Below are 27,364 nucleotides of genomic sequence, written 5' to 3'. Positions count from 1 at the left end.
TTCGGCTAGAGCAGCCAAAGCCATTGCGACGGCGCACAGAACTTCTACTAGACATTTGTATGACGACAAGTGGCAGTCGTTTGAACGTTTTTGTGTTACCAAGAAGCAGGATCCGCTGACTGTGTCTCCTCAGTTCATAGCAGATTTCTTACTTTATCTCTGAACGTCCAGGCGTCTGAAGGGAGGCACCATTGCCACGTATTTGGCGGCAATTAGCTCTGTTTTAGCGATTCCCACTGACAGAAGGATTTCCAAAATCCCAGAATTACAGGCCATGCTTCGCTCATTCCGACTTGAAGACCAGAAGTTGAAGTTTCGTCCGCCGGCATGGAATCTCAACACTGTTTTCTCAACGCTTCCCTCGCTGATTTATCCAGGAAGACGGCATTTCTGTTGTCATTAGCGACTGCGGCTAGAGTGAGTGAGGTTCACGCCCTTGACGTGACTAGGATCAAGTTTGAACGTCGTCGTCATGGTTCTGTGCACTTAGGTATGTGTTGGGATTTCATCGCTAAAAACCAACTACCAGGTCAACCTGATCGCCAGTTTTCCATCCCGCCATTATCATCTATTGTTGGCTCTGAAGACGATGCGGAATTACTGTTACGTCCGATTCGTGCGCTCAAAACTTACATTGATCGCACCAAAGGCGTTCGTGGTACAAGGAAACGGTTATTTCTTCCACTGTCCCGGCGCCGCAGTCAGATGTCAGCAAAAACACTATTGCCTTTTGGCGATTAAGAACAACCATTCTTCAGGCGATAAAGCGGCTGGGTTGGACTCCTCCTACGCCCTCCTCTCATCCCCACGAGATTCGAGCACTTGCTTTGACTATGGCACTTCACAGTAATTGCACTGTGTCATCCATTATGCAAGGTTGTTTTTGGCGGTCGGACACAGTGTTTGCCAGTCATTACTTGCGCGACATGGCTGTCAAGGACGCTAATGATGTCCACAGCTTCGACCATTGGTGGTTGCTCAGCAACTCGCCATTCCCCAAGAAAGTGACCCTCCTGCCTTGTGTTTCCTTCCACGGACCACCATGGGGGAATGAGTTGTTTTTCTTCACAAACAACTAGGTATGTCAGTTAAGGAGTTATCCTTGTTTTTCAAGTCCATGCTTTTGCTGCATTCCTGCTTTCGCCAGCTTTAAAATTAGTGGGTTCTTTTCATTTAAGACGAGTCTTATTTGGCGAATTACCGCTACCTGATCGCCACCGCTAATTCGCCTTCGTTATAGGCGCCAAGTATCAACGCCCCCCCGAGCATGGGATTACGGATTGAGCTGGCTGCTATTACGAAAACGAGGCTTATCCCTCAGATGACACGCCCACCTTCCAGCCTGTCGGATAAAGTGCAGGAAGTAAGTAGTGCAGGATTAGTTAAAAATTTAGTAAAATCTAAATATTTTTTATATTTGTATACTTATCCTGCACTACTTATGATAAGGGCCCACCCTGTGCTATCAGCTACCTCCCCGCTTAGTTTTGCCATCTGTGGGATTTCTAAGCAATAATCTGAGGTGGCTGACGTCACCTTCCGGTGACGCATGCGCAGACGAGTAAGCAGCCGAGACCAGGAAGTGATTGCAGTTCTACGTCTTTTTGACATCGTCTGGCAAGCCACGCTTTTCGAGCCGTAAGCAATAAGTGCAGGAAGTAAGAAGTGCAGGATAAGTATACAAATATAAAAAATATTTAGATTTTACTAATACTACACTAAATGAGAATTGCTTGCTCACTATGTAAACAAGTGAAGAGATAGAGACATGTGACAGCTGTGATTGGATGAAATAGTGTAAGGTGTTTATGTTTTTTAAAAGCATATCCAACCAGTAATTAAAACTGACCACAATTTTAAGTATTCAGTGCTGTGGTTTTCATCACCATGACTTATGCTTATTGTGTGTACAGATATTTTCCAGTAGGTGACATTTGGTGCGGATCTGGGGTTGATGTGTTCCGCTTCCTGTGCTCGCAAAACAAGCCGGACAAGTTGGCCAGATATTGTGTTTTATTGTAGTTTAAAAGCCAGAGAGTGTACCCATGTGTACATGGAATGGCTGTTGATAGCCTGGATAATTTTATAAAAAATAAAGGGCTACTATAGAAGTCTATGGGAAAACATTTGGTGTTGTGTAACCTGTAGGGTAAGTGCATATTTCAGCAGTTCATAATTTATGTTTTTCCATGTGGATCTACTGCCATGGAAACATTTAGGACAAATGTAGAGGGAATTTTGAAAGGAAAATGGGTGACCCAAGTGGTAAATTTGGTTGCAGGGACTGGTTGGGCAGCCGAGATAAGCAGGGCTATGGGCGGTGCTTCTTTTCGTGGCCGTCCAAGGCAGGGACCGAACAAAAAGCCCACAGAATAGCCCTATGCATAGCAAATAAATGTTTACCAGATGATTTGGTTAAAACTGACAGCTCTGGCAAAATAATTGAAGTGAGCCATCTCTGTCACTACACTTCTTGTGTAAACACTGACCATTTGACTGTCGAGACCCATGAACACAATATGGAAAGAATTCACTGTCGACAACAGGGCTTGTGCACCAAGAGTCATAAACCTTACTGTTTAATGTAAGCATATACATTATGTTGTTAGGTCTTTCTGTTTGGGGCCAGTTTTGGGTATGGATGATCCCCCTCTTTGGTGTTGATGTCTCAAATATGCAGTATTTCTTTTCAATAACATGTCTTTTGAATATTGATTTTTTTTACAATGATGGAGTTTGAATAATTCTAACTTTTTCTTAGCACGGCAGTCCTTACTTATTTTTGATTTCTTGTATGTTTTAGCTTTAAGTACTTTATTGTGGCTTTTGCTGATTTCATTATCAATTTTACTTTTTGCAGTGACGGCACACCCGAGCCCATGTCAAGAGTGATTTTGCTGGACTTTTAAAGTTGACACTATGCACAGCACTGTGAGCTCTGCCTTGGAAGTTCCGAGTAAAGGTTGTATCACAAAGTAATGACCTGCGCAGTGCCTTGTTTGGAGCTTCACACGTTTTGACTGTTCAGGTTGAATTGGGTCTTGTCTATTATTTTAGGGCCAAGACGAAAGTCCGTGCATTTTCTCAAATTTTGAAAATGAATTTTATTGTAAGTAATTTTGAAGTTTTTATCCAAATATTTACTGTGTAATAACCAATTTTGCTTCCCCCCTTGCACACAAGTGACTGCTTTCTGCATTTAGTGTGATCTCCCATGTAACAGTAAGCAATAGCATCAGAGGTATATGACAGAGATTTCTTCAACCTTGGCAAGTCACCTGCATGACTTGAGTAAGCAGCTGAAAACTCAGCTGCACATCTGGATGCACAGTCTAAAGAAAATGTATTTGCCAAATTCTGTTTATCTTGTTTAGTTCTAGCAGGCATCATGTCCATAACAAATTTAGAATTTTTTATGAATTTTCTATGACTGGCTGATAGGTGCCTTGTATCGAGAAAGGTTTGCGGACAAACATCCATCTCCCCTGCTTCATACATTTCAGTGAGAGCTGTGTAAGCTGCACTATCAGCATCTGTTGTCAAAAATTCTACATCAATTTGGTCTTTCTTTAAGTCCCTGAAACACTGCAGCTAACTGTTTTTCATTTCCTATTGATTCTGACATGTGCAAATCAGCAGTGCAGTCTGAATTGTTTACACAAGAAATGTTGTCAACTAAACTGTGCTTTGAACAAAGTTTTGATTTTGTTTGTAGAGCTAATATTTGGTCAGGATAAGGGGCGTACCTGCGTAATGGACGTTTCAAGTACGACATAATATAAGATTTCAAGCGCATCGTGTACGCACATAAATACCTTCATACGTCTAACATTTAATTTCTGTGCGTATCGTGCAAATGGAAATCTATTTCGGATAAATACTTGTTCAGTTTCTTTTGCGAAACACGATTTGACACAGAAGGAAACCCCGACAGTAGGAATCCCTTTGCGCTGCCATGCAACGATATGCGCCACTATTTTTCGGATTGGCTAAAAAACTACACTGTTCCTATTTATATCCAGTCGGACCTGACATTTCGCAGCATCACACGGTCGCCAGTTATTTCTCACGCTGCCTTCAAATACAAATACATGGTTGGAAATAGTGATCGATGAATCGTCCAGACAAACCACATCAACTCGCTCACACAAAAACATGTCGGTACTCCTTCAAAATTCTCAGTACACCTTCACTTGCAATATGAAGTGTAAGTACACTCACACCCCCAAAAGTTATCTGGAACCCTGTTTGGTGGTCACAAGTCTCATTCTCAGTGGCTACATAGGTAACTTGAGTGGCTGGCTGAAAAGGGGTTTTCCCAACACCTGAACAAAGTGGGTTGTTGTACATGCCATCTGTAGACATGCTAACATTATTTAAATTTGTTCCCCTGTATTTATTTATTTCCCTCATTTCCACCCTCCTGGCCCTCATATCCTTCACATTTTGAGATTTAATATTATCACAAACTCTGTTTGCAGCTTTCTGCATGCCTGAACTCGATGGGGCTGGAATATCTGCACTCATGCAGAGGACACGGAAACTGTCACACCCCATGGGACATTTCGACAGGCCTATCTGGAGTCCAGTGTTAGCAGTGGAGGAGCGACGTCCCTTCTTTGGCGCAGCTACTTCTACCTCCTTGTAGAGCTCATGATGCTTAGACAGGTAGCCACAGTTGGTACATTTCAGTCTCTCTGTCCAGTTGAGGCCCCACTGCTGTTCATGCTCTATATCCATAACCAGGTCCCCCTCACAGTTTGTCGATGTCGTGGCATGCTCACGAAATGCCTCATTGAACAGTTTCTCTGTGTCCCCAACATGGAACAGATGATACACATCAGCAGCAGCCCTGCAGATTTAAAATAAACCCCACTGACAACTTGGGAAACTTCTAAATGATTATTTACAATATGTTGTTGTGTTCGACATTTGTGAATTATCTCCCTTGGTGTATTTTCTATTTCTATCCCAGTTTATCCTATCATTATGGTATTAAAACACTGTTTTTTTTAATTGGTTTTGAAAAACACTCATTCATGAGTCTGAATTTGGCCACTTACTTCACTTAATCACTGAAAAATGTGAATAAAATTGAAAATGTCTTATGTCACCTTGTTTAAAGATAAATTCTTTTAATGAGGCAAGTTTGGCCATCCAAATCATTTAACAATGAGGACTTTTTGTTACCTGCAAGTATTTCAAAGCTTGGGTGACATGAATTAGTAGATTATAGTCATCTTACCTGTCACTTTTTGTTTTCAGTGAACAATCCTCCTCCTGATGGGTGTTTCTCATCCTCGGCCTTAACAGGCGGTATGGCAGACTGGTGAGTGTTTGTACTGGATGAACTCCAGTCACCCCTGCACTTGGCACTTTCTTATGTAGCTCAGGGGTCAACCTGACAGTCTGGGGCACTTTAAACCTACTTTGCTTTTCCCTGGGTTGTTTTTCACCAAAGTTCCAAGGCTTATTTCCCTTTTTGAAAGAACTTTTCGAACATTTTCGGTGTGGTGCCATGTTTCCTGAGTATGTCCAAGATGCTAACTCCCCACTCATTACTGATACCTACATCCGGGGGAGATAGGAACAACACTCACTACTGATACCTACATATTGGGGAGATGGGTACCCCACTCACTACTGATACCTACATCCGGGGGAGATAGGAACAACACTCACTACTGATACCTACATATTGGGGAGATGGGTACCCCACTCACTACTGATACCTACATCCGGGGAGATAGGAACAACACTCACTACTGACACCTACATCCAGGGGAGATAGGAACAACACTCACTACTGATACCTACATCCAGGAGAGATGGGTACCCCACTCACTACTGACACCTACATCCAGGGGAGATGGGTACCCCACTCACTACTGATACCTACATCCGGGGGAGATAGGAACAACACTCACTACTGATACCTACATATTAGGGAGATGGGTACCCCACTCACTACTGATACCTACATCCGGGGGAGATAGGAACAACACTCACTACTGATACCTACATCCGGGGAGATGGGTACCCCACTCACTACTGATACCTACATCCGGGGGAGATAGGAACAACACTCACTACTGATACCTACATCCAGGGGAGATGGGTACCCCATTCACTACTGATACCTACATCCAGGGGAGATAGGAACAACACTCACTACTGACACCTACATCCAGGGGAGATAGGAACAACACTCACTACTGACACCTACATCCAGGGGAGATAGGAACAACACTCACTACTGACACCTCACTACTGACATCCAGGGAGATAGGAACAACACTCACTACTGATACCTACATCCAGGAGAGATGGGTACCCCACTCACTACTGACACCTACATCCAGGGGAGATGGGTACCCCACTCACTACTGATACCTACATCCGGGGAGATAGGAACAACACTCACTACTGATACCTACATATTGGGAGATGGGTACCCCACTCACTACTGATACCTACATCCGGGAGATAGGAACAACACTCACTACTGATACCTACATCCGGGAGATGGGTACCCCACTCACTACTGATACCTACATCCGGGGGAGATAGGAACAACACTCACTACTGATACCTACATCCAGGGGAGATGGGTACCCCATTCACTACTGATACCTACATCCAGGGGAGATAGGAACAACACTCACTACTGACACCTACATCCAGGGGAGATAGGAACAACACTCACTACTGACACCTACATCCAGGGGAGATAGGAACAACACTCACTACTGACACCTACATCCAGGGGAGATAGGAACAACACTCACTACTGATACCTACATCCAGGAGAGATGGGTACCCCACTCACTACTGACACCTACATCCAGGGGAGATGGGTACCCCACTCACTACTGACACTTACATCCAGGGAGATAGGAACAACACTCACTACTGATACCTACATCCAGGGGAGATGTGTACCCAACTCACTACTGACACTTACATCCAGGGGAGATAGGAACAACACTCACTACTGACACTTACATCCAGGGGAGATGGGTACCCCACTCACTACTGACACCTACATCCAGGGGAGATGGGTACCCCACTCACCACTGATACCTACATCCAGGGGAGATAGGAACAACACTCACTACTGACACTTACATCCAGGGGAGATGGGTACCCCACTCACCACTGATACCTGCATCCAGGGGAGATAGGAACAACACTCACTACTGACACCTACATCCAGGGGAGATAGGAACAACACTCACTACTGATACCTACATCCAGGAGATGGGTACCCCACTCACTACTGACACCTACATCCAGGGGAGATGGGTACCCCACTCACTACTGACACTTACATCCAGGGGAGATAGGAACAACACTCACTACTGATACCTACATCCAGGGGAGATGTGTACCCAACTCACTACTGACACCTACATCCAGTGCAGATAGGAACAACACTCACTACTGACACTTACATCCAGGGGAGATAGGAACAACACTCACTACTGACACCTACGTCCAGGGAGATAGGAACAACACTCACTACTGACACCTACATCCAGGGGAGATAGGAACAACACTCACTACTGACACCTACATCCAGGGGAGATAGGAACAACACTCACTACTGACACCTACATCCAGGGGAGATAGGAACAACACTCACTACTGACACCTACATCCAGGGGAGATAGGAACAACACTCACTACTGATACCTACATCCAGGAGAGATGGGTACCCCACTCACTACTGACACCTACATCCAGGGGAGATGGGTACCCCACTCACTACTGACACCTACATCCAGGGGAGATAGGAACAACACTCACTACTGATACCTACATCCAGGGGAGATGTGTACCCAACTCACTACTGACACCTACATCCAGTGCAGATAGGAACAACACTCACTACTGACACTTACATCCAGGGGAGATGGGTACCCCACTCACTACTGACACCTACATCCAGGGGAGATGGGTACCCCACTCACCACTGATACCTACATCCGGGGGAGATAAGAACAACACTCACTACTGACACTTACATCCAGGGGAGATGGGTACCCAACTCACTACTGATACCTACATCCAGGGGAGATGTGTACCCAACTCACTACTGACACCTACATCCAGGGGAGATGGGAACAACACTCACTACTGACACCTACATCCAGGGGAGATGTGTACCGAACTCACTACTGATACCTACATCCAGGGGAGATGTGTACCCAACTCACTACTGATACCTACATCCAGGGGAGATGTGTACCCCACTCACTACTGATACCTACATCCAGGGGAGATGTGTACCCAACTCACTACTGATACCTACATCCAGGGGAGATGTGTACCCAACTCACTACTGATACCTACATCCAGGGGAGATGTGTACCCAACTCACTACTGACACCTACATCCAGGGGAGATGTGTACCCCACTCACTACTGATACCTACATCCAGGGGAGATGTGTACCCAACTCACTACTGACACCTACATCCAGGGGAGATGGGTACCCCACTCACTACTGATACCTACATCCAGGGGAGATGTGTACCCAACTCACTACTGACACCTACATCCAGGGGAGATGTGTACCCAACTCACTACTGACACCTACATCCAGGGGAGATGGGTACCCCACTCACTACTGATACCTACATCCAGGGGAGATAGGAACAACACTCACTACTGATACCTACATCCAGGGGAGATGTGTACCCCACTCACTACTGACACCTACATCCGGGAGATGGGAACAACACTCACTACTGATACCTACATCCGGGGAGATGGGTACCCCACTCACTACTGATACCTACATCCAGGAGATAGGAACAACACTCACTACTGATACCTACATCCAGGGGAGATGGGTACCCCACTCACTACTGATACCTAGATCCAGGGGAGATGTGTACCCCACTCACTACTGATACCTACATCCGGGGGAGATAGGAACAACACTCTCACTACTGATACCTACATCCAGGGGAGATGTGTACCCAACTCACTACTGACACTTACATCCAGGGGAGATAGGAACAACACTCACTACTGACACCTACATCCAGGGGAGATGTGTACCCAACTCACTACTGACACCTACATCCAGGGGAGATAGGAACAACACTCACTACTGATACCTACATCCGGGAGATAGGACCAACACTCACTACTGATACCTACATCCAGGGAGATGGGTACCCCACTCCACCCCACTACTGATACCTACATCCAGGGGAGATGGGTACCCCACTCACTACTGACTGATACCACTACTGATCCACATCCAGGGAGATGGGTACCCCACTCACTACTGATACCTACATCCAGGGAGATGGGTACCCCACTCACTACTGATACCTACATCCAGGGAGATGGGTACCCCACTCACTACTGATGACCTACATCCAGGGAGATGGGTACCCCACTCACTGATACTCTACATCCAGGGAGATAGGAACAACACTCACTACTGATACCAACATCCAGAGATGGGAACAACACTCACTACTGATACCTACATCCAGGGGAGATGGGTACCCAACTCACTACTGACACCTACATCCAGGGGAGATAGGAACAACACTCACTACTGATACCTACATCCAGGGGAGATGGGTACCCAACTCACTACTGACACCTACATCCAGGGGAGATGGGAACAACACTCACTACTGACACCTACATCCAGGGGAGATGGGAACAACACTCACTACTGATACCTACATCCAGGGGAGATGGGTACCCAACTCACTACTGACACCTACATCCAGGGGAGATAGGAACAACACTCACTACTGATACCACATCCAGGGGAGATGTGTACCCCACTCACTACTGATACCTACATCCAGGGGAGATAGGAACAACACTCACTACTGATACCAACATCCAGGGGAGATAGGAACAACACTCACTACTGATACCTACATCCAGGGGAGATGGGTACCCAACTCACTACTGACACCTACATCCAGTGGAGATAGGAACAACACTCACTACTGATACCATCATCCGGGGGAGATGGGTACCCAACTCACTACTGACACCTACATCCAGGGGAGATGGGAACAACACTCACTACTGACACCTACATCCAGGGGAGATGGGTACCCAACTCACTACTGACACCTACATCCAGGGGAGATAGTAAGAACACTCACTACTGACACCTACATCCAGGGGAGATGGGATACCACACTCACTACTGATACCTACATCCAGGGGAGATGGGAACAACACTCACTACTGACACCTACATATTAGGGGGAGATGGGTACCCCACTCATTACTGATACCTAAACCGGGGGAGATAGAAACAACACCCACTACTGACACTCTACACATCCAGGGAGATGGGTACCCACTCACTACTGACACCTACATCCAGGGGAGATGGGTACCCCACTCACTACTGACACCTACATCCAGGGGAGATGGGTACCCCACTCACTACTGACACCACTACATCCAGGGAGATGGGTACCCCACTCACTACTGATACCTACATCCAGGGGAGATGGGTACCCCACTCACTACTGATACCTACATCCAGGGGAGATGGGTACCCCACTCACTACTGACACCCACATATTGGGAGATGGGTGCCCCACTCACTACTGACACCCACATCCAGGGAGATGGGCACTCAACACCCCACTCACTACTGACACCTACATATTGGGGAGATGGGTACCCTACTCACTACTGACACCTACATCCAGGGGAGATGGGTACCCCACTCACTACTGACACCTACATCCAGGGGAGATAGGATCAACACTCACTACTGACACTTACATCTGGGGGTGATGGGTACCCCACTCACTACTGATACCTAGATCCAGGGGAGATGTGTACCCCACTCACTACTGATACCTACATCCGGGGGAGATAGGAACAACACTCTCACTACTGATACCTACATCCAGGGGAGATGTGTACCCAACTCACTACTGACACTTACATCCAGGGGAGATAGGAACAACACTCACTACTGACACCTACATCCAGGGGAGATGTGTACCCAACTCACTACTGACACCTACATCCAGGGGAGATAGGAACAACACTCACTACTGATACCTACATCCGGGGCAGATAGGAACAACACTCACTACTGATACCAACATCCGGGAGAGATGGGTACCCCACTCACTACTGATACCTAGATCCAGGGGAGATGGGTACCCCACTCACTACTGATACCTACATCCAGGGGAGATGGGTACCCCACTCACTACTGATACCTACATCCAGGGGAGATGGGTACCCCACTCACTACTGATACCTACATCCAGGGGAGATGGGTACCCCACTCACTACTGATACCTACATCCAGGGGAGATGGGTACCCCACTCACTACTGATACCTACATCCAGGGGAGATAGGAACAACACTCACTACTGATACCAACATCCAGAAGAGATAGGAACAACACTCACTACTGATACCTACATCCAGGGGAGATGGGTACCCAACTCACTACTGACACCTACATCCAGTGGAGATAGGAACAACACTCACTACTGATACCATCATCCGGGGGAGATGGGTACCCAACTCACTACTGACACCTACATCCAGGGGAGATGGGAACAACACTCACTACTGACACCTACATCCAGGGGAGATGGGAACAACACTCACTACTGATCCTACATCCAGGGGAGATGGGTACCCAACTCACTACTGACACCTACATCCAGGGGAGATAGTAAGAACACTCACTTCTGATACCTACATCCAGGGGAGATGTGTACCCCACTCACTACTGATACCTACATCCAGGGGAGATAGGAACAACACTCACTACTGATACCAACATCCGGGGGAGATAGGAACAACACTCACTACTGATACCTACATCCAGGGGAGATGGGTACCACAACTCACTACTGACATCCAGGGAGATGGGTACCCAACCCACTACTGACACCTACATCCAGGGGAGATGGGAACAACACTCACTACTGACACCTACATCCAGGGGAGATGGGTACCCAACTCACTACTGACACCTACATCCAGGGGAGATAGTAAGAACACTCACTTCTGATACCTACATCCAGGGGAGATGGATACCACACTCACTACTGATACCTACATCCAGGGGAGATGGGAACAACACTCACTACTGACACCTACATAATTAGGAGATGGGTACCCCACTCATTACTGATACCTAAACCGGGAGATAGAAACAACACCCACTACTGACACCTACATATTGGGGAGATGGGTACCCCACTCACTACTGATACCTACATATTGGGGAGATGGGTACCCCACTCACTACTGACACCTACATATTGGGGAGATGGGTACCCCACTCACTACTGACACCTACATCCAGGGGAGATGGGTACCCCACTCACTACTGATACCTACATCCAGGGGAGATGGGTACCCCACTCACTACTGATATCTACATATTGGGGAGATGGGTACCCCACTCACTACTGACACCTACATATTGGGGAGATGGGTACCCTACTCACTACTGACACCTACATCCAGGGGAGATGTGTACCCCACTCACTACTGACACCTACATATTGGGGAGATGGGTACCCCACTCACTACTGACACCTACATCCAGGGGAGATGGGTACCCCACTCACTACTGACACCTACATATTGGGGAGATAGGATCAACACTCACTACTGACACTTACATCTGGGGGTGATGGGTACCCCACTCACTACTGACACCTACATATTGGGGAGATAGGATCAACACTCACTACTGACACTTACATCTGGGGGTGATGGGTACCCCACTCACTACTGACACCTACATATTGGGGAGATGGGTACCCCACTCACTACTGATACCAACAACGACGCCAGGGGCAACAAACTCCATATCAAGGCACTATATTCTCAGATTTTCCTTCCGGGTCACGGTAAAAGTTAGGGGGTAACTGTGGTCTCAGGCCTTCTCACGTCAGCCACGCACATTGTCAAAGGGGCGACAACTTTTACCCACAAATGCACAAATTGTGCTCATACTTGGTGCATCTGTATCTTAGTATTCTTAGAACGTTGTCCTTCAACTCCCTCTTCAATTATGGAAGGCAGAAGATCTTCTCTACATGATGTTGCAAAGTGAGTAGACGTATAAAAGCCACAAAACTATTCCAATTACAAACAATCACTACTAGAATCAGATTCCGACTGCCCGTGAGCATATGTATATGAATTACTAGCAAATAGGTCACACCATGTGATACCGGTTACAAACACACGCAAAGGCAAATCAATTGATCATCTGAAACATTTGATACAAGTCAAAGTATTGTCGTTCACTTTTCCACCATAACACCTTTTGAAAGTTTTACTCTGAGTCCCGATCCACAAAGCGGTCGTTGGCCTATGATAAGCTACTGAGTTACGACTTACTTCATGTTACGAGTACTTTGTGGATGGAACCCTAAGTTTTGTAAACCTCAAATGTTGTGTGACGCTTTTTGAAATCTTTGCAGTAACAGCATATTCGATTGTACCTCTCAAGTTGTGTGGGGGCGGTGGGGTAGTTGAGTGGTTAAAGCGTTCGATTCCCCACATGGGTACAATGTGTGAAGCCCATACCTGGTGTCCCCCGCCTTGATATTGCTGGAATATTGCTAAAAGCGGCGTAAAACCAAACTCACTCACTCAAGCTATGAAATAATGAAGCCGCAACATGTTACTGGTGCAGAAGCTCGAGAGAACGCTTTGGTGTATGAGTGTACCCATGTGGGGAATTGAAGCCGGATCTTCCGCGTGACGAGCGAACGCTTTAACCAGATGGCTACCCAAACTGCCCTCTGGAATATTATTTGCGAATGTTAAGAAACGTGCCTACACCTTAAAACTGCATTATAACACACCGCCTTAGCATATACTAATTTCGCTGTGTGCAACTTGACGCCCAAAAACAAATTTTAGATTTCAGTCAATTGTTTCCATTGGATAACGATGACCAATGAATGCTTAGTTTAGTGTTGTGCAATCTCAGCCAACGAGAAGTCGACTGTCACCTGCGTAATCAATCAAGTAGAGAGGAACAGAGATTTTCATAACATACAGCCTCGTTACAAATAAATTTAAAAAATCTTTTTAACAAAAACATGAAAATTACACTGACACCTTTCCAAGTTATATTTCATCCGTAACATTAATTGATTTACCGTTTGCTGTGCTATTATTTTCTTCAGGTTGGGCTATAAATGATTGCTCTGTGACACGTCATGTGAAAATCATTTGAAGTCTTCTGTTGGAACAGTTTACAAACTAACATAACATCCATTTGAAGCGAATCTTCATGATGTTGATCACGGGATTGTCTGGTCCACACTCGACTATTTACAGACCGCCGCCATAGCTGGGACATTGCTGAGTGCGGCGTTAAACAACAATCAATCAATGAATCATGAAGCGAATTTAAGCCGAATTGGTCATTATCCTGGAAGCTGGAACAGTTATTTTATGTGTGATTGGGCCAACACCCTTTGCTACGTGTAGTCGACGACTGATTGAAGCAGTAGTAAAATATCCAAGCCTGTTCGTACTCTTTTCTTCCCCCGCTGAGCAATATTCTATTTCTCAAGGCCTCGTGTTTCAGTTCGCTTACAGTATACCTCAGTTCCATTCCTGTAAATTTGGTGATCGCAATTATCTGCCCTTGATTAATATTTACTTACCAACCAACCAAATGTTGAGATACAGGTAAGGCAAAGGCAACGGACCACCGCCAGTTTCAAAGGATCCGTCTCCTTAAGAATGATTTCAGGGCTTTCTTTTGCGTATCAGACAGAAAAGTTTAAGAATTTGGATTTTTCTTTGGCAAACTCTAACGTAATCATTCCACGTTGTTTACATCGCCAATCCAATACTGCGGCTGATTTGTAACCCGCTTTCTGATTGGTCCTTTTGTAAAATTATTAGAGGCTCTGAACCAATGCATGCATCGTATGGCACACTTATGTCTTGGTTTACCTGTCCATCCAGTGGCGGTGGGGTAGCCAAGCGGTTAAAGCGTTCGCCCGTCGCGCCGAATACCTGGGTTCGATTTCCCACATGGGTACAATGTGTGAAGCCCATTTCTGGTGTCCCCTGCCGTGATATTGCTGGAATATTGCTAAGAGCGGCATCAAAACCAACTCACTCACTCACTCAATCCGCGTCCATCCATAACAGTCGACCACAGTTCCATATTCAATGTATAAACGACATCAAAGGGTTTATTAACGGTGTAACAGGGGAGGTTTCTTTGTCAAAGGCTGTCACTAATTATGATCTTGAACTCGACAGATCAGTCGCCCAAGCTCTTATCCGTCGCGAATCCGTAGCAGCTGAGGCGAACAGGTGACCATCTACTTCAGCAACATCTGTGGGTTCACTGTGTTGTCCGCGGCTAGTACTCCAATGCAGGTGGGTTTTTCTGTTTATAGCGAGTGCCCCAATGAATGTGCGTACATCTGTCTGAAAAAGACCTACTGATTCATAACCCGTGAAGGTCCGGGTAAGAATTGGTCTTCAGTAACCCATGCTTGTCGTAAGAGGTGACTAACGGGATCGGGTGGTCTGGCTTGCTGACTTGGTTGCCACATGTTATCGTATCCCAATTATGTGATTGACATGATGCTCATGCTGTTGATCACTGGATTGTCTGGTCCAGACTCGATTATTTACGGAACGCCGCCATATAACTGGAATATTGCCAACCAACCCAACTGATTCATAGGCTGTTTTCATGTATCAGGAAAGTACTGTTTTAAAGGGCAACAAAGAAACCGGATAAATCCATAATATATTACTTTTTTAATTTTTTAGGCTATTGATCTGTTGAACGACCTCTACACGACGTTCGATTCCATCATCGAAAACTTTGATGTCTATAAAGTAAGAAACACGGATCATTCTATAGCTTGATGCTGACTGTTAAATATCTGGGTTTAAGATAAAAAACATGTAATGACAAAATATCGTTTTGTCGATAAAGAATAAATCCTTTTTTGAGCAGCTGATTGAAAATAAATATTGTTTAGAGCCCACTCCCATGATATCATTGTGGTCGGTGTTTTACCTTGAACTGACCATACTCATTTGGCGAAATACTCCATTGAACATATTCGAGATCAAAACTACATCCAGTTCCCATTAATAGTATATTCATACAGGCACACTCTCTATCTATATGTCTGTCTGTATGTCTGTCGGTATCTACGTATCTACTCTCGTAAAAAATACTGTTTCATTTGACCAAATTATCTTTCTGAAAACATCACTGGTTGAAAGCAGTCGCCGTAAAACTGCACATATCATGTTAAAAAACTGCCACTATGCCCATATAAAATACATTTATTTGCCATCGAATTATACCACCAAAAACGGACTTTAGCTTTCTTTTGCCTTGCATCTTATGTTGATGGTTACTATGTGTATTGTACCCGAACTTACATTGTTCTGTTTTTTCAAGGTTGAAACCATAGGAGATGCTTACATGGTGGTGTCAGGACTTCCGGTGAGGAATGGAAATATTCATGCCGGGGAAATTGCCCGGATGTCGCTTTCCCTGCTAGATGCTGTTCTGTCTTTCAAAATTCGCCATCGACCTGAACAACAGATGAAACTGCGGATTGGCATTCATTCAGGTAGGAAGGCGAAGTTAATGTGATAAAACTGTCCCGAAAGCACGAATCAGCAATTATTGTTGAAATGATTTCCTGTATTACTTTGGTCGCTTTTATTTAAAACTGTCGGAACAACACATCAGGGGCTCATTACCACTTCTAAATTTCCCAATACAACCAAGATTACACATCCAAGGAAGTGTCAGATAGCATCATCTATTTATTGCTTATTATTTTCATTTGTCAGAATAACAAAAAGTATTACCGCCTCACATAAATGGCTCACTTTGAAGCCAAGCGGAGTTATCGCCCTTTTCTTGAGCTTTTTCTCTTCTTTTGAGAGCTTGGAAATAACAACTCGGTTTCTGTCACCTAGTCAATGTATTTATCTCCATCAAAGTGCAATAATATCGGTAATTATATATAGCTTCCACAAACGAGTGGTTGGTAGTATGCGTGAGTTAGGGAGCTGTACACTTATTAAGCATTCTATATTCAGCAAGGTTTATATTATATACCCTGTTGTCAGTATGTAGCTTTGTATCTCCATCAAGTGCAATAATATCGGCTTTTGACAAACCAGTCTTTTATAGAGTGAGTTAATGGTTTATTACTCACTCACTCACTCACTCACTCACTCACTCACTCACTTTACTCACCCACTTAGGGAGCTGTCCACTTGGTGGAATAGCTATCTTCAGGAAGGCTGTCTATTACATATGCCTGTTACACCATACCCTGTTGTCAGCACGTAGCTTTGTATCTCCATCAAAGTGCAATAATATCGGCTTTGACAAACCAGTCTTTGTTAGAGTGAATGAGTGAGTGAGTGAGTGGTTGATAAAGTGAGTGAGTGAGCTGTCCACACGGTAGGGGATCTATCTTCAGGAAGGCTGTCTATTACATATGTATATTAAACCATACCCTCTTGTTAGCAAGTCGCCTCCAGCTTTTATAACCTTGAGAGTGTATACTGTAATACAACCCATTTCTGCCTCTTCCCTCAGAATATACAATCGTAGTTAGTACCATTATTGCAGAGACATTACGAATCATAAGCATATCGATTTATTTATCACAGCATCCTCTGTCACTATTAATACAGTTTGTGGAGAAATTGCCCATATTTTAGAGACGCTTCATGTTTGCCCACAGAAGCGTACGTAAATATGTATAAAACACCGTTCTTTGTCTCTGCGCAATGGGCGGGAACACAATAAGTGTGTATTTGGTTTTACGCCGCACTCAGCAATATTCCAACGATATGACGGAGGTCTGTATTAATAATCGAGCCTGGTCCAGACAATGATCAACATCATGAGCATCGATCTACGCTATTTTAATACAATGACATGTGTCAACCATGTTAGACTCTGGAAGGAGCGGAAACACAATAAGCAGTTCACACTGTGATTGATAGAGTGGCTGAGGTTCTACAAACCAGTGGTTGATAGAGTGACAGAGATTCAACAAACCAGTGGTTGATAGAGTGACAGAGATAGAATGACACATATTCAACAAACCAGTGGTAATATAGTGACTGAGATTCAACAAACCAGTGGTTGATAGAGGTACAGAAATTCAACAAACCAGTGGTTAATATAGTGACTGAGATTCTACAAACCGGTGGTTGATAGAGGTACAGAGATTTAACAAACAAGTGGTTAATATAGTGACTGAGATTCTACAAACCAGTGGTTGATAGAGGTACAGAGATTCAACAAACCAGTGATTACTACAGTGACAGAGATTCTACAAACCAGTGGTTGATAGAGTGGCTGAGGTTCTACAAACCAGCGGTTGATAGAGTGACAGAGATTCTACAAACCAGTGGTTAATATAATGACAGAGACTCTACAAACCAGTGGTTGATAGAGTGGCTGAGGTTCTACAAACCAGTGGTTAATAGTGTGACAGAGCTATAAGAAACTAGTGGTTGAATTACCTTTAACAAACCAGTGGTTGATGTAATGTCTGAGCTTCGAGAAACCAGTGGTTGATAGAATGACTCACCCTCTACAAACCAGTGGTTGATAGAGTGAATAAACTTCGATGAACTTCGACAAATTAGGGTCTGATAGATTGACTGAGCTACTGCAAACCAGTGGTTGATATAATTGACCTAGTTTCTACAAATTAGTGCTGCCTTTACACACCAAGTAAATGGGCAGGTAACAAATGAAATTACAATGTACAAAAAGTAACTAGTACAATTACACGATGTGTGCTCTGATTTTATGAGCGTTTCACGATAATAATACGAAGGTTAGGTCATCCCATGTAGTCATGGCAGGGGCACATGTCTGCCAGGACAAGGTTTATTACATGTCATGAAAGTGAACCTTTGTCAGGGAATAATGGGCTTATTGTGGTAGAATATACATTTAATTGGTACCCTCTAATTAGCACCTGCCACAAGAGGTGGACATTTTTAGTGGTGTATCATTATGTAAAAACAGTCAACTAACCATGAAATGTTGTTTTAAGACTGTGGGCTAATTTGGGTTTGTGGTCAGAGACTGTGTGGTACATGCCCGGAAGGATTGAAATTGATGACCGCCACATGCAAAATGTAAATATGACTATTGACGGTGAGGACACATTTCAAGAATGTTTTGTGCATGGGCTTGTCTGTCACACTAGTACTGAAAGTGTAAGACTTATCACCAGGTTTAGTTCATATATCTAAGATATATGTTTGTGCAAATGGCAACAAACTTCAACATTATCATTATTATTGTTTTAAAGATATAGGTTTATTATTATGTGTAATTATTGTATGTAAAATACCTATTAGCCTATTATATTGTGCTAATTATAGAAATAACCTAAATCACGATGCTTCTCGGTTTGGGGGTAGGAGCGTGTGCAGTTCAGTCTAGAATATTTTACCCATATATGATAATACAATATAGAAACCGGCTATAGATTGCCAACAACTGTAGATATAACACCATACTTGGGACCATGAGGACTTACAGTTCATTTGCTTCCTGCATGGCCCTTGCTGGATTTACACTATCCTTCAGCCGTTAGCAATTGAATATTCGAGTAAAAGTTGTTTACACAGAATATATACATATCACATATATATAATACATAATAATAAATAATATCTCTGCTCAATGGTTTAATTATTTCAATCGATAATTGGTTTACTTATCTAAAGATACTAACAAACCTTTGTTCGATATCTGAGATCTGACTTGCCAAAGAGTCCACCCATTCCTGTTTTGTTGTATGTTTCATACATCATTATAATAACTGACTGTATGTTTACAATACACAAACTATACACGACAGTTCAAACATTCAAACAGCCGAAACACAACCTACCCATTGGTTAACGATATAACCAATCTCTGTTCATTCTGCTGAGTCACCAAATGTTCCCTTCAGAAATTTAGGCCACGTCCCCATCACCTGTCACCTGTCCTTCCTATGTGACAGGTATATCATAAAACGATTGGTCATACATAACAAATGATCAACCACTGTAATGAGCAATTGAGATAGTAAGGAGTCTTTCAGGAACGTGATCCAATCCATCACATGACGCTTTGTATCAAGCGTTCACTCTGACTTAGCCAGAGTCCCACCTAAAAGGTCTTGTTGAAACAACATTGCACTATGGCTAGGTGAGAGATGCGAGCCAGGTAATTAGCACTAGCCACCGAAGCGTGAGCCTTTGTTCAAGGGCTATAGTCTATATTATATCTACAGGTGTGACAAGATTAAAGAAATATGCGAGTGTGCGTTTTGTAATAATTGTAAAATCAAAATTTGGTTTTAACATATATATTTATGTGTCTCCAGACAAAATAACATTTATGCGATTAACACGATTACAAAAGTACATGACATCATCTGGGTAATACCATACTGAGCATCAATAATACATATCAGTGTACATGTATCTCCCTTAAACACATTTCATGAACCACAAATATCACTAACTGAGCATTTTGTTAAAACAAACTATAACTCATATGGACGAAGTGTTATCAGAACTCTAACTCCAGTCAGCCAAACCCCACTCTGGCTTTGTGGGAGACCAGTTTTTACAGAATCTGGCTAAGTGAGGACACCGTATCAAGTCAAGACAAGGAAAATGTATATGCATGGTAATATATGGTTGCAGTGATGAAACAAAGTGACAAAGTATGAATCTGTTCCATCTTACTTCATATTCATATTGGTACTGTCCTTGAGATATATATGCAATATTAATAGATGTTTCGTAAAATTAAACCTCACGCAAAGGTATGAGAGAGACAGTTTGTTTATGTATGTCTCGTGGTCTTACATACAAGAAATACACACAAATGTTAATTACACATAAATGTTCGATTCGGCCAAAGGTCTACAGGAGAAACTTGCAATAAAATTACATATAACGTTGCAATATATGACAGCACACCTGCTATCTTTCAACATATACCTTTACGACACAGTTGAACAATCAAGACTTGTTTGAATGACTAGACAGTTTCCTGTTTAATCCCCTAGGTGTGTAGAACACTAATTAGTCTCACCACAGCGAGCCAGGCAATCAGTGAGGGGCTCCAGGTGTTGGAGCAGTGAAGCGACTCTCTGGCTTAATGAGTTCATGGTGGCAACACCAAATATATTATGTCATGAAACATCAGAATTTCAACTCCAATCATGCCTGTTAAAACACACACTAGCCTTTTTATCATAAGACTTTTGGAAGGTAATAACCCCAAATCTCATTACGGTGCTTTTACAAACAGGGAAATAGTGTACATTCTCCAATTAACACCTGTCGCAAACATTTGTGTTCATTAACGGTGTTATGCAACGGGTGTATTCACGAAAATCTCATGCACTTTAACAGTAGATTTGTTGTGTTGTCAAAGATGCGAGGGTTTGACAAATACTCAAATGAATTTCCTTTTAATAAATCACAGTGTAACTAAATTAATGTGACCATTTACAAGAATCATGTTACATGTTTCATTTCATATCAAATTAATTTCCATAGAAACCAGGACACAAAGTCACAGATGATTCCACAGACAGGCATACATTTGGAAGATAAGCATAACATAAGCAGAAGCAAATGATACATATAACTTTAATAGAAATTTCACGAATCTCACTAATTGAGCTTTTGTTGAAACAAACTATGAGACCAGTTTTTACAGAATCTGACTTAGTGAGAGGACACCGGAGTGAAAGAGGGAGATGTCCAAGCCAACAATGTCACAAGTGGACTCTCATTTGTCCTTTTATGTTAAACATGCATAAATCGATAAATTACTAATAATACATAAAACATAACATACATAACTGTGTATGTCACAATAATCAATGTCCCTGTGGCTTGTTATTAGAAGTTGGAAGTCAGATATGGCATGTCGGACATCCAAAGTGAAACTCTGTATTTACGTTTATTTAATGATTGTTGTATTTGATATGCCATTCATATGATAGTTCATATGACGCCACATGCTTCAATTGAATTATGTATTACAAATTGTGTGGGACCGGTGTTCATATAAAGTGTGTAAAATTGTTCAAATTCATTTTATGAATAATAATAAAAACAGAAACAAAAGCCCCACCCCTGAATACATGGAGATGTTTGGAGTTGTATGGAGAACTGCAATATAATTACTAAACAAAAACATTCCCTCAGTTGTGAAGGCCGTGCGATATTGGTAAAAACAATCAAACAAGCCCAGTGGACCAAGCCTCATAATCCATGACATACCCCTTAAATAAACAACGTGCCTGACTGGCAAACAACGATACCATTTGTATGACATATATTTCTTTACTTGCTCCCACAAATTGTTGTATGCACTGCCCATTGTATTTCTTCCAACAAATACAGTACGGACATTCGTTAAGATTTGAGATGCGTTCACAAGGTGTGTATGCTAATAAATTTAAGAATCATGAGAAGAGGGTTTTAATTAGTGACATCCGGACTGTTTCGAAATACAGTAACAGGTTATTCAAGCCAGATGAAACCAGCAGAAAGTTGGAGAAGCTGCAGATGGGAGGAGCAACTCATATGTAATTGGATGAACTCATAGTTCTGAATATATATATGAACACCCGATAGGAAAATGCAGTCCATTATCGCACATCAATATACTGAATTTTGTGCTATCGTAAATTTGAGATTTTGCATCTACGAAGCCGTCCAGAATGTCTGTCAGCGATATCTCTTTAGAAGACGCTATCAGCTCAGGTAAGTATATTATTGATTACACAAGATATCAGTAAGGCAATCCTGATGATGCAATGTGCTCCTTCAACAGTACAGTTGTTGAGAAATGTTACACTCAAGACTACCATACCAAATAATGACTATTTAGTATATTGAATCACAATTTGAAAACAAAAGTAACAGACCGACTAATTGGCTGTTCAAACCTTTAATGGATGTCATAAAAGTTCTCCCTGGGGCTTGTCAGGATAGCAGGTTGAATATACTCCCTAATTAACACCGGCTATTTTTCTGTGGGACTGTACAGTGGCCAGAACGGTAAACCAAAGATCTGTATGTCGAATTGATATTTCAAAATATGTCCTATCCCTATTTTGAATCGGAGACAGTACATTATCTTGTATGCTATGTTTGTGTTCCAGGGAGTGAATACCAAATAGACACAGACCAAACTAGTACGACAGACTCTGCCAAAGGCAACCAGGTAATTACGGTGTCACAACTGCATATTCTTAACATGGTCAAATGCTACTTCTACCATGTATTACTTACTGTACTTACTGTCAGTGAAATCAAACCTCATTCTATCTCAACTAATGATAATCTTAATGTCCTGAAATAAGGGAAACATATATTCCGACTTCTCTGTCCAGACAACAGCAAACGTGTTCACTTTTTCTATCTGAGTCGATGAAAGAAAACTTGTGAAGGTATGACCAATATCCATTGTTTATTTCATTATCATGGTTCAAAATGTTGTATAAGAATGCAACTGAATTTTCAGAAATCCGGTCACCAATCACGTCCGCGAGCGACAAGAATGAAAATCAGACAACAGCGAGCAGCGGTGCCGTTCACGTCTACTCCTACGGCAACGGCCTGTGCAAATGCAGCAGCTTCATTCCTGTTATCAGGTACTTTCTCTCCGATGTTTCAATGGGTGTTCCCTCTGAATGTAGTTCCAGTAATTGTAATATAACGTGGCTTCTTTGATGGTTATGCATTTGATGTTTACGTGTGTCACAGGCTAATGTTTCTAATTACAGACTGCGAAACTGAAGACGATCATCAGTTTAACCTTGACAAGAGATGCTGTAAGTAGCGTTTATATATAGCAGGATTATACAAATTAGTTACTAATATAACAATATACTTTATCTTATCATTTTACGGGAAGTGCTTGGCTATAACAAAAATAGCGACGTATACTTCAGTCAACTGTCCTGATATAGAGTTTGCAAAATATTCCACGTTTTAGAAGGTACAGTTTACATATGAACTGAAGTATCGTAAAACAAATTTGTAATGCCGAAAAGGTTATTGTCAAGATTTCAAGAAACGAAGAAACTCCGTGAAATTCTTAAAGGTCACATGCAACGTAAAAATACAACTTTGCAGATTCTGATACCTTTGGAATTACTGAAACAAGTCATCAAAAATGCAAATTCAACTCATAAAGTTGGAAAAAAATGCGATGAAAAAAGCCAGCTAAGTCGGAGTTCAAACGATTCACTAAATTTCCACTAGCGCTGGGGGAACAAGTGCTTTCAACAGCTGCGCTCATAACGCATGCGCAGTGAGCAGGTTCGCGGAGCTTGAAACACGATGCATATCAGGATTATATATATACAAACAAGTAAATAATATCCTCGTTGCATAAAACAAAAACATGTTGATTGTGGTAAAGCAAACAAAACTCAATCTGCCTGCCTGTCTGCTCACGACAATATGCAACACACAATTTCAATGTCACTGACAACATGCAATTTGAACTTAACACCTATCGGGCTTATTACGCCATAAACAAAACCGAATGAGTGCATCAGCTAATGAACCAATAAAACGACCCCGTTACACATGAGTGCAATCACACCCGCTCTGACTGGGTTCGGTATGTTTGATTTTTTGGATGCATGTGAATTTTAACAAAACTTTGCACCAAAACGCAGCTGTTCTCATGCACGATATTTGCACACGATTTTCAGTTATTTGATGCATGATCCTCGTGCAATTCATCTGCATAAGGTTTGCAGTTGGTTCCCAAAAGTTGTTGGAGAAATTCATCTTTGATGTAACCATATATTCATATCATACAGTGAGTGCTTTATTTGAGTCTAAACTTTTGATGGGTAGTATATGACATCAGGACGACAAGGCAGTTCTTCAGCAAATAACTTTGAATTGTACAGTTTCAGAGAAGCAACACACGGAAGATATTCTACAGATAATGGAACGGAGGATGAAGCTGATGGAGGACAAAATGTGGATTGCTATTGGTGCCCTGAGACGAGATGTCGCAATGAGAGATCGACAGGTATGGTGTAGCGCTAAATCACCGAGTTATAGTTATTTGTTTTTCTTTTTGCGGTTATACACTTGTACATTATCTGAGTGTATGTTCCACTTGAACAAAGCTTCCGGAGAGGCCACCTGTCTATTACTTAAATAATCAACTAATCAACAGAGATCAAGGTTATTACATCCCTACGGCTTACGATCAACTAATCAAGCCTAATCAAGAATAACCCACCTTTCTCCACTGGCTTCAATCATCTCCTATCACAACAAGCCCCATGTCAACACACTGCACATCAACCTCCTCTACTGTATAAACACATACCCGTCATGTATATAATTCTCCTTGTGCATACATTGTGCATCATTTGCTTGATAACGGTGTTAGAATCTACACCGAAACGTCGCATCCACTGCAACAAAGAAGTTGTCATATCCATAAAAGTTCTTGATCCTCATCATACCAGCTACTAAATGCCACTTAAAGAAGTAATCAAAGGTGTGAACGTGGGGGCAGTTTTGGAAAATGTACTAGTTGTCAAAACAAAGAGTTACTCTGCAAGAAAGTATGTCATTTTCAGTAATTTCATTTGCAGATTGCAGATATGCAAAACAACTGGAGAGACTGCAGAGGGAAGGGATAGTCAAGAACCAGTGACTGGAAACAAACAGAAGCAACTAACCATGCAAAGGTATTTCTGCTGCCATTTCAGTAACTTTTGGTAATGATTTTAGACGATTCAGTGTTCTGACACAACTTGAGTGAGTTAATATTTACTGTCACATCAGCAATATTGCAGCCATATCGTGCCCGCTGACACGCAAGTCATATTTATCGGAATGTTGTATTTTTCCCATAAATCTTTTACAGGCAACTGTGAGGCAGGCACTTCAGAATGCAGAGACTGCTGGAGGGATGGCTCTAAATCCACAATACAAGTATGAATATACTATATATATATATATATATACACACTAAATTCAAGAGTTTCAATGCATTAAACCGTTCAACAAATACAACTTCAGGTAGAATTACGACAATCTTGACTCTTGGTGATAACTTTGTCTTCCACAAGACAATAAATTTAGAACTTTAAATTCAGGTTTGAAGCAGAGCAGAACAAGGAAGTTGTGGACTATGCTTGGAACTTTGCTAAAGACAGCACTCCCTGCTATTCCGCGCCCTGAATTTCAAGGTATTGCAGTTTTGCTATACAGTTCTTAATCAGTTAATGATGCATTTACATGCGTCACTGCACAGCCATAAATAAGCAAGACCCACTATAATGTAATGATAATACTCATTTCTTGACTTTCCGAAAGTGATTTTTGTTGCGTAGTACAAAACCTGTTATGTTCATGGGCGATTTTATTTAACCATTGTATTTTGTGATGACTTCGTTAGATATGTAATATTCATGCGTTTTCTGCCACTGTATTGCATTTTTTGTTCAGTTGCTATGAAAAGATGTCTACAGACAAAGAAGGAAAGGGCCTCAAGACAGAAATGTGGCAGCCGAACAAAGCGGAATGATGACATGAGAAAATACTCCAGAAAATCTACAGTAAGTAAACATAAAAACACAACAAGGTGTCCTAACTGACTTGACTCACTCATCAATTAACATGTTAATTGATGAACCTTAACTGACATGACTCACTCATCACTCAACAAGGGATTAGGCCTTGTCAATTAGTGAATCTTAACTGAAATGACTCACTTATCAATTAACAAGGGATTATGTATTGTTAAACATTGAGTTTTTGTTAGAGGCTGAACATGTCCAATAAATATTAACTATTAACTGTGTTCAAATCCACTAAACATGCAACTATCGATATTACTGACCATAAGATTATCAGAATAGCCATTAATTCAATTATCACGTTGGTTTTACACTCACTTTACCTATATGGAAATATAAGTATGAGCATATTGGTTTGTTTTCTTCAGAAGAGTCGTAACAGAGTGAAGGGTATTCGAAAAGCTGACCTCCCCAGCCACAAAAAAGTATGAAGAGGCTTTGAAGAATGTTCAACTCATGTCATCGGAAGAAAGTGATATTGACGAAGGTGGCTTCAGATATTTTATTGTTGCGACCGAAGGTCGAGTCACGAAACTGATGTCAGCAAAGAGGCTTTACTGATGAAACTTTTCAACAGTTGCAAGGTCAAGGGCCATCCAAAGGCAAGGCGTGTCCGTGGACCACCGTCCAAAACCAACATCCCAAGAATGATTAATGATCTGTCATGGGTCAAC

The 27,364-nt window shown here is 42.5% G+C and overlaps 2 protein-coding genes and 1 long non-coding RNA gene across 3 annotated transcripts; all 3 read left to right on the top strand.

Moving 5' to 3' along the window:
* Positions 1–14,686: 14,686 nt before the first annotated feature.
* On the top strand, positions 14,687–17,201 carry LOC124276169 (atrial natriuretic peptide receptor 1-like). The gene is given in 5 exon segments (XM_046711833.1): positions 14,687–14,700; positions 15,286–15,329; positions 15,332–15,405; positions 15,808–15,876; positions 16,454–17,201. Coding segments are annotated over 5 exon segments (399 nt in total). The 3' UTR covers positions 16,652–17,201.
* Positions 17,202–22,490: 5,289 nt separating this feature from the next.
* Positions 22,491–25,748, top strand: LOC124276168. Its single transcript, XM_046711832.1, has 6 exons — positions 22,491–22,830; positions 23,232–23,293; positions 23,594–23,723; positions 23,856–23,903; positions 24,999–25,123; positions 25,701–25,748. The coding sequence occupies exons 1-6, from the start codon at positions 22,788–22,790 to the stop codon at positions 25,746–25,748; spliced, it is 456 nt and encodes a 151-aa protein (XP_046567788.1). The 5' UTR covers positions 22,491–22,787.
* A 514-nt stretch (positions 25,749–26,262) lies between these two features.
* LOC124276167 lies at positions 26,263–27,114 on the top strand. The gene is made up of 3 exons (XR_006898435.1): positions 26,263–26,300; positions 26,560–26,669; positions 27,059–27,114. It is a non-coding gene; the product is annotated as an uncharacterized LOC124276167 (long non-coding RNA).
* The last annotated feature ends 250 nt before the right edge of the window (positions 27,115–27,364 follow it).

The sequence above is a fragment of the Haliotis rubra genome, unplaced genomic scaffold (assembly GCF_003918875.1).
Source record: "Haliotis rubra isolate DU_JTF1 unplaced genomic scaffold, ASM391887v1 Scf2068, whole genome shotgun sequence".
NCBI lineage: Eukaryota > Metazoa > Mollusca > Gastropoda > Lepetellida > Haliotidae > Haliotis > Haliotis rubra.
Note: the sequence above shows the minus strand (reverse complement) of the source record. Positions and strands in the feature narration are given on the sequence as shown.

Excerpts from the sequence above, each read along its gene's own strand:
- LOC124276168 (XM_046711832.1), top strand. The coding sequence starts at position 22,788 with ATGTCTGTCAGCGATATCTCTTTAGAAGACGCTATCAGCTCAG. Across the intron at positions 22,831-23,231 it reads AGAAGACGCTATCAGCTCAG|GGAGTGAATACCAAATAGAC; the intron begins GTAAGTATATTA and ends TTTGTGTTCCAG. Across the intron at positions 25,124-25,700 it reads TCGCAATGAGAGATCGACAG|ATTGCAGATATGCAAAACAA; the intron begins GTATGGTGTAGC and ends TTTCATTTGCAG.